The sequence below is a fragment of the Notothenia coriiceps genome, unplaced genomic scaffold (genome assembly GCF_000735185.1).
Source record: "Notothenia coriiceps isolate Sejong01 unplaced genomic scaffold, NC01 NC01_scaffold00001171, whole genome shotgun sequence".
Taxonomy (NCBI): Eukaryota; Metazoa; Chordata; class Actinopteri; order Perciformes; family Nototheniidae; genus Notothenia; species Notothenia coriiceps.
The window spans coordinates 1-8447 of record NW_011333872.1 but is presented as its reverse complement, the minus strand read 5'-3'; the positions used below and the strand labels follow the sequence as shown (position 1 = coordinate 8447).

The following is an 8447-nucleotide window of genomic DNA, read 5'->3' as shown; positions in this document are numbered from 1 at the left end:
TGCCTGCTTGCGCTTAGATTTGCTCTGCTTCTGCTCAAACTGTACGCTTGCACTCAGATATATTGCTGCGCTTACAGATTTCCTGTGTTCTAGTTTAAAACCTTCTCCTTGCACTCAGGCTGTTTCTGTGCGCTCGTGAAATGTCTGCTCTCAGATTTCTTCTGTGCGCGCTTGGATCTTTTGTGCAACAACCCTGTCAAAATCCCTCTGTGGGGATTCCCCACAGTATTGAGTCTGTAGTCGCTTTAGATAAAAGCGTCTAACAAGTAACATGTAATGTAATGCGCTATAAATGCGGTTGCCAGGTCCACATTGGGTATACAGCGTACGCCGGCTGGTGTTAAAAATCACCCAATAACCCAGCAATGTTAATGATAATATCTTCTCTGTTATTTTCAGGCATCCTATCAAGGGAACAGAGGGGCACTGAGGGCATCCTATCAAGGGAACATGGGGGCACTGAGGGCATCCTATCAAGGGAACAGAGGGGTACTGAGGGCATCCTATCAAGGGAACAGAGGGGCACTGAGGGCATCCTATCAAGGGAACATGGGGAGCACTGAGGGCATCCTATCAAGGGAACAGAGGGGCACTGAGGGCATCCTATCAAGGGAACAGAGGGGCACTGAGGGCATCCTATCAAGTCAGCCTCCACAAAGAAAAAGTTAATCAGTTGCCAAGTGTTGGAGTTTCTTTGTCTCTCAGAGTGTTTTAAAACAGCTCTGTTCATTTAAAAGTGTTTAAAAAATGTGTGTACATAGTTTTTGATCTAGTGACAAACTTAATGTTGCACTTCTGATAATTTAAATTTGGTTTCACCTGTGATTAACTGAATACACTTGACTGCACTTCAGTTAGTGTTTTGTCCCTTTCTGTTTACAACATGTTTGTTCTTTGTTCATTTCAAATAGTTTAAAATGGTGTGTACATAGTTTTTGAGCTAGCGACAAACTTAATATTGCACTTTTGATAATTGTATAATTGAAATTTGATTTATACTGTATATACTTGACTGCACGTCCCATGTTTCGTCTTTCTGCTTTGATCCTTATTTTTTCTGGGCAAGCTCAAAGGGAAGGTTGTTATGGTGAGAAACCTAATTGCTGCGATGCACTTTTATAATTAAATAAATATTTTCATTTACATTTTAAATTCATGGTGTGTTGCATTCTTTGTTTATAAATGTATATTATGGAAAATCATGACATTTTTTGAGCTTGGGTCCCTTTGGACCACAACATTTCCGTTTTGGGTCTCATGCTGAAAAAGTTTGGGAACCCCGCTAGCTAAATGTTTAATTAAATAATGGCTAAAAGCAACTTCAACGCATTCCCTGCACTTTGTGCTCTGCTCTGATGGCACGTTCTAACAGCGGCACAAATGTGCCTACAGTCCAGTTTGTGCCAAAGCGTAAATTAAATGGTGTTTTCGATGCTTACCCTGAAGAATAGATGTTTCTTAACCTCCTCTGCGTCCCTCTCCCCTGCTCCCAGCCGTCGCTCTGGACTTCTTCTCAAGAGCTGGGCACAGGGACAAACAGGAAATACAGTCAACAATAAACATATCTGCATAGTGAGGGTTTGTCAGGCGGGAAATACAAGCATTTTCCTGATAGTTCAGTTTTAAATGTCATCACATTTCTCCGTACACACCCTCCTCATGATTGAGATGGCCTCGGTGGAGAGGAACCGTGGGTAGCGGACTTCATCATTGACGATGCTGTCGAACACTTCCTCCTCATCGTCACCGGGGAACGGCGACTGAAAAGAGAAGTGCCCAGATGAAAACGTGACAACTGCCGAATATTAGTCACTAACGCTCACTGAAAACACAGCTGACACTGAGCATCAAGTAAAGGGCTCCGTACGGCCCGTACACACGGTTCCGTGTACTGGCATATGATTTGATTGGCTGGCGCTTCCGTCGGCGCTTGAAAAGTTGAACTTTTCTCAACTTTCACCGCGAGCAACGGAGGCAAAGTGAAGCAACGGAACCACAATGCAGTTCGGCACAGCGTGACGTCACCCCATTCAAAGTGAATGGGAAGCGTGGAGCACGCGACGGAACCGTGTGTAGGATGCGTTACCGTACCCTTGGTTTATTCTAAATCAGATTATGTTGTTTTAAGGTATTATGATCCTTCTCTCTGGAATAATCTACAACATGAACTAACATAGGTCTGCTACAACAGCCTTTTTGATAAAAGCAGACACAAAAACACTTTATTTGGCTTTAAGTGAAGTTTGTGTTCAAGAATCAGTAATATTATTCTCTTCTTAATAAAAATTATAAAAGTAAGTGTAATAATAACCCCTTTTGTCAGGTATGATTTTAACTCATTATTTCAAATGCAGGTCGTATGAAATGTACTATATAAATAAACTAGAATAAGCAGCATTAATCACTTGTATATAACAATGTTAAAGGACTAAACGCTAGTGAAGGTGTCATCATGCAATGTAATCATTAATCCTGCGAACATTGAGGAAGCCCTCACCTCCCCGACCAGCATCTCAAAGATGAGCACTCCGAGCCCCCACCAGTCCACGGCACGGGTGTACGACGTCTCAGTCAGAACCTCCGGGGCCAAGAACTCCGGCGTCCCGCAGAATGTGCTGGTGCGGTCCTTGAAGCCCATTCCTACAGGAACACAGAGGAGGATCAATAAAACCATCACCTTCTCTCTATAAATCAATCAATAACTGAGGTCAGGAATAGGTCGTTTTAAACTCATTTGGAAGCTACATTATTCCTAACGTTAGGATTCAGTCTTCAACCGAAAAGACATACAAAAATATATATATAGTGCAGAGGTTGCGCTAGACTTTTTTGCTGCCCGTCATTTTGACGGACAGGATCGTAACAGAACCATCAAAATCCAGTATTACCCGAGAAGAGCACGCTCGTGAAGTGTCAACGGGGGGGGAGCGCGCACAGCGTTAGGCCAAAACTCAGACATTTCCATGATTTGCTTGGCAAAGTTAGGTTTGGAAACTATATAATTTCCTTTTTGGCAGGCATGCATAACAAGGCATAAAACCGGAGCCTCGCTGCGGGGAAACTTTGGCGCTGTTCCGAGTTTGTTCTAATCCGTCAAAATGACAGACTGCTTGCAGATTTTTTCATCCTTGTTAAAAAAAATCCGTCTGACGTTAAATATTCGGTTAACGGGAACATATTCTCTGGTTTAGAAACTAATGAAATCACCAAAAAAGAACTTAAATTCATTTCAGTTCATATGGCAGTCCAGGAGATGGAGCTATGCTCAAAATGAATCCCTGTTTGTTTATCACATGTAGTGTAGACTTGTAAAATTAAATGAGATATTTTAGCAGATCAAATGGCTATTTAACAATGTTACTCAACTCCATCTTAACCAGTTGAAGTCATTTTCTAGGTAGCCAAAGAGGAACGCCGATTCCAAAATCCAAAGATTTAAATGTTATAGCCATTTCTGCACAGTTCTCCAAACATGTGTTTTCTAAGTAGCTTCACACTTAAGAAACATTATACATGGCCTTAACTTTAAATCAAACTACATTTATAAAAACAATGCTTTCTGAAAAATGAAGAGTCAATTTGAAAACTCAAAAAACTAAAACTAAAAATGAGAGCATTTATGGTCTGGTGACTGTATTGCAGTTTTATTGTTTCATCTCTAATGTTTTTAATGTTTCCATTTTACCTTCTTTACAAAGCCCAAAGTCAGCGATCTTTACGTAGCCCTCTGTGTCCAGCAGCAGGTTATCCAGCTTCAGATCTCTGAAAATAAAAAAGGGTTATTAAAGCCGTCATGCTCCAGTCAGATGTGTGTGAGTTTAATGACTCTCAAAGTCTCACCTGTACACTATCTTATGGTCGTGAAGAAACTGTAACCCCAACACCACACAGGCTGCGTAGAATCTGCAGGAGGATACAACAGCCTGGATTAGGTCTTATAGCCTTTCTGAATACAAAGAAAACAGCCCGTTTTAATTCAAATTGGGTCACTCACATGGCCCTGGGCTCGGAGAACACATCAGCGTGGATGTGCATCATCAGGTCCCCCCCAGCTGCGTACTCCATTACGAAACACACGTGCTCCTGCGTCTGGAAACACGCAAACAGGTTGACAAGGAAGGGGTGGCGCACGCTGTTCACCGCCTCAAAGATCCTCTTCTCACACATGAGACTGAAGAGAGAGAGACAGAGTTACAGCAGCTCCATATTTACATCTTCTTACACATCCAGTCTGAGCAGAAACTGTAAATATTTACCTGTCCACCTCATCTCGCGCCACAATGTCTCCTTTCTTCAGAGCTTTGATGGCGAACATCTCTCCTGTGCTCTTATATTCCGCTAACAACACCTGAGGAGGGGGCAGAGCAGACAAGCTTTAGGGGAAATATATTTCAGCTTGTGCCTGCTTTGTGCAAGTAATATTTTGAGGAAAAATGCCATCTTTTCCAAGTTCCAGCTTCTCAAAAGTTAGAACTTGATGCTTCCCACTATAATATTTGGGAGGCAACTTCATATATATAAAAAAACATTTCAATTGTTGATAAAAAAACAACAACAAGAAATGTAAAGGCTCACCTTCAGTTCTGTGAAATTTGAACAACTTTTCATGTTTATTTATAGGGTTTCTGCAGCTTACATTTTGCTGGAGACTGCGTTATCAGAGGCATTTGGTAAATTATTATTAATATTTAAATAGATGTTATCAATCATTATTTGAGATTGAGAATACAAAGTCATCAAAAGAAGAATAAATCTTACCATGTACCAGTATTTTTTCAGACTTTAGAAATATATTTAATGAATACTGATCTATTATTTTTGATTCAAATAATTAAATATTTTATTTGACTTTTCAAAGATCTGTAGGATACGTTTTTACTACTCTTGTGGGAGTTTTTACAAACCGTACCTTTCCAAAGTGACCACGTCCAAGGACTGCCACACATTTGAAGTCTTGGAGACTGAAGTGGAACTGCTCTTCTTCCCTGGAAACAGACCAGTGTTTACATTCAGATCCATTATGAAATACATGTAGAGAGGCCTGCATAAAGCTGGGGGTTTGAATATAAAACCACATGCAGATACAGGGTCCCGCGATTTAATCAGGTTAGACTGATTCATTCCTTTGTGCACTAGTCAATCCTTAAATTAAATATAGTTAATCCCAGATCAAATATACATTAAAGGGTCTTCAAAATATCCTCTTCAATGATTATAATGTCATGTCTCTTTTCTTGTATCTTGTCTTAAAAATGTGTCCATGTTGATGATGCTAATTGAGCTGCTGTGATGCAAGAACAATTTCAGACTCAATCAAACAATAAAGTATTATTGTATTGTACATGACAGTTTGACTCAGAAACTGCAGATTGATAGCCAGGGGGCGGTGTTTACACCCAGGGGAGTGTTTCAGCAGCACTGAACACGTGAGAGTCTGAACAGGAAGAAAGTGTGAACACAATACCTTATCTCGGTGTCCTTCTGCAGGGCGATGAGCTCCAGCTCTGGGTGCTGCATCACCTGCTCCACCACCCTGTCCAGCTCCGGCTTCAGAGCCATACTGTTCCTCTTGTTCAGGAAGTCAAAGGAGGCCAGGGCGTCCTGCAGAGAGGGAGCACCAAGCAGGAGGTGAAATAGTGGATTGTTGTTAAATAAGGAAGTCATTGAGGTGTTGGTAAAAATAAAAGATGGGGAGAGGGCTTTAAGGTGTTATTTAATCCTCCAAAATTATAGTTACATCGGTTGTGTCTCAATTCAATTCACAAATATGCTCTATAATCGTAACATACTGTCAACAAATATTTTTTAATATATAAAAACAAAACAATATTTTAATATATAAGTTTATGTGAACAAACCACAGATCAATTGTTTGCTTGAGATCAGATTCCAGATGTAATACTTAAAAAGAAAGGTGAGTAGAACTTGCTATCTTTGGTGTTGTTACCTTTAAATAAAAACATGTATTTTGTACACACACTAAAGCCAACAGCAAGTTGGAAACTTTGAGGTGATACCCTTCAGCCAGCTTCCACCAACTTTAGGTTTTAGTTGTGAAATGCATACATGGGATCTTTCCCCTTTATTGACTCAGTGAGGTCATCTTGAGTCAATACATTGGAAACGTCTTAATTAAAGCTTGTATTTATTATAACCATGTAGCTGACAGCGTTTTATCATAAGACAGGAGTAAAACAATGTTTATGAATGATCAGTCAACAGTGATAGCAGTCACTCATCACTGTACCTGCACTTCCTCCTTGTCGGGCATCTTGTCCTGCACCAGAGGTTCTCGAAGGTCGTCAGGTGCGGGGTAGTGTTTGGTTCCTGGGGTGGGCTCTTTGTCAAAGTCCAGCTTGGTCACCAGCGGGTCACTGTGAGAAGGCAGAGGTACAAGATTTAGTTCTATTTCATCCTTACTGACCGCCAGAGGCGGTGCTTAGCACTGGATATATTCCGTCTCGCGCATGCGCAGGTCGAATGTTTATATCAACAAAGTCACGTATGACCCCGGAAGGCATAAGTTCCGGTGTTGTCAACGAGTTCAGTCCTTTTTCATCTTCTCGCGGCACAGGTTACTACTTTATGAGTAGAAGCCAAGCTAGCCTATTCAAAATTAGATTATTCTAGCTCATCACTACCTGTAGCCTTGTGATAGTCTCGATTGGAGCTGGGGGATAAAACGCTCGCCATCCAAAGGCTGCGACGAGTTGTCCCCCTCCCAAGGGGGGACAGCGGGGACCTCAGTGATCGCCGCTCGGACTCCCAGGAGCTGCGGGCCGGTATAGAGCGGACGCTCCTTCACGTCAGTCGGTGAGATCGCTGCCATTTCTTTCTGATTGTGCTATCTATTCTTAAGCTTATAGATAATTGTTCCATCCCCAAGTTAGCCGAGTGCTCTCGCTCAAGCTAACTTGTTACTGCACTAGTGAAGAGAGCGTCTTCGCTCCCCTCTGGGGGCGACTGTGGCTGCGAGGGAGTGCGGTCGTCTTTCAACCAGAAGGTTGTGGGTTCGATCCCAGCCCATGCAGTCAACATGTCGATGTATCCTTGGGCAAGATACTTAACCCTGAGTTGCTCCCGATGGCATGGCCAACGGTGTGTGAATATGTATGCATGTTAGTTCCTAGAGTAACATACATTGCTCTGTATGAATGGATGTGAATGGGTGAGCGACATGTAGTATGTAAAGCGCTTTGAGGGGTCTTAAAGACTGGATAAAGCGCTATATAAGTACAGTCCATTTACCTCTCACGGCACACAATTGGTTCCTGTTCCATCCTCCACAGGCTTCTTCTGGTGGCCCCCTTCTGGCCAGCCAGGACTTGGTTCTCCCTGCTGCACAGACTCTGTTGCGGGACGCCTTGGCGTCTCCCCAACAGGAAGGACCTCAGCTGGAGGGTGGGATGTAGCACCCCGACCCCTGCCGCCTCCAGCTGTGGGTATGGCCACTGGAGGGCCCGACCCACTGCTGAGCGACTGCATAGAGCCTGTCAGGAGGACTATTCTCAATCCAAGGGCACCATCTACTCGTAGGCAGTACGAAAACAGGTGGAAACTGTTTTTTGACTGGTGCCAAGGGCGAAATGAGGACCCAGTACATTGCTCTGTGCCTACTATCCTTGAGTTCCGGCAGTCCCTCCTGGACAACGGCCGGTGTCCCGCTACCGTCAGGGTGTATGTGGCTGCTATATCAGCTCAAACACGCAAGGGTTGACAACAACACAGTGGGGAGCCATAGGCTGGTATTCCTCTTTTTAAGGGGAGTTCTGAGGCTTCGCCCCCCGAACATCCCAAGGGCTCCTACATGGGACCTGCCCTTGGTGCTGGATGCCCTATGCTCGCCTCCCTTTGAACCCTTGTCACAGGTAGAACTGAGGTGGCTCTTAGACAAGACTGCTTTCCTTCTTGCCATCACCTCAGCAAAGCGTGTAAGCGAGCTTCAGGCCTTGTCCTCTCGTGGACAGCTCGTGTCTGAGGTGGAACTCAGATGGCTCAGGTGTCACCTTATGGCCGAACACAGCGTTCCTCCCTAAGGTGCTGGCACGCTCTCATTTTAAAATCGGCCTATCCAGCTGGCACGGTTTGACCCCCCTTCAGGAGAGGGGGAAGAGAGGTCAAGACTCTTATGCCCGGTGCTGGCCCTTAGAGCTTATGTCCAGACTACCGCAGGCATGCGTCAGTCTGAACAGCTCTTTCTGTGTTACGGTGGTCCGAGAAGGGGCTGTGCGCTCTCGAAACAGCGCTTGTCCCACTGGATCGTCATACAAGGCAAATTACCGTCCCTTGCCATCCAGAGTAAAGTGCCACTCTACCAGGAGTGTCTCCACGTCATGGGCGACCTTGAGAGGTGTGCCCCTGGAGGACATATGTGCTGTGGCCACATGGGCATCTCCGAGCACATTCACCAGATACTACAGGGTGAATGTTGCCGCCCCTCAGCCGAT

The 8447-nt window shown here is 43.9% G+C and overlaps 1 protein-coding gene across 1 annotated transcript in view; it reads right to left on the bottom strand.

Annotated features, from left to right (window-relative positions):
* Positions 1-6829, bottom strand: part of LOC104959528 (serine/threonine-protein kinase N2-like) — a 10820-nt gene extending 3991 nt beyond the window's left edge. Inside the window, exons 1-11 of the mRNA XM_010787429.1 lie at positions 6642-6829; positions 6248-6374; positions 5465-5601; positions 4910-4985; positions 4257-4348; positions 3995-4171; positions 3841-3903; positions 3686-3762; positions 2498-2640; positions 1653-1760; positions 1440-1520 (exon numbers count right to left, since the gene is read on the bottom strand). Of these exons, the coding sequence (XP_010785731.1) occupies positions 1440-1520; positions 1653-1760; positions 2498-2640; positions 3686-3762; positions 3841-3903; positions 3995-4171; positions 4257-4348; positions 4910-4985; positions 5465-5601; positions 6248-6374; positions 6642-6829 (1269 nt within the window). The remainder of the gene's footprint in view (positions 1-1439; positions 1521-1652; positions 1761-2497; positions 2641-3685; positions 3763-3840; positions 3904-3994; positions 4172-4256; positions 4349-4909; positions 4986-5464; positions 5602-6247; positions 6375-6641) is intronic.
* Between the last annotated feature and the right edge of the window lie 1618 nt (positions 6830-8447).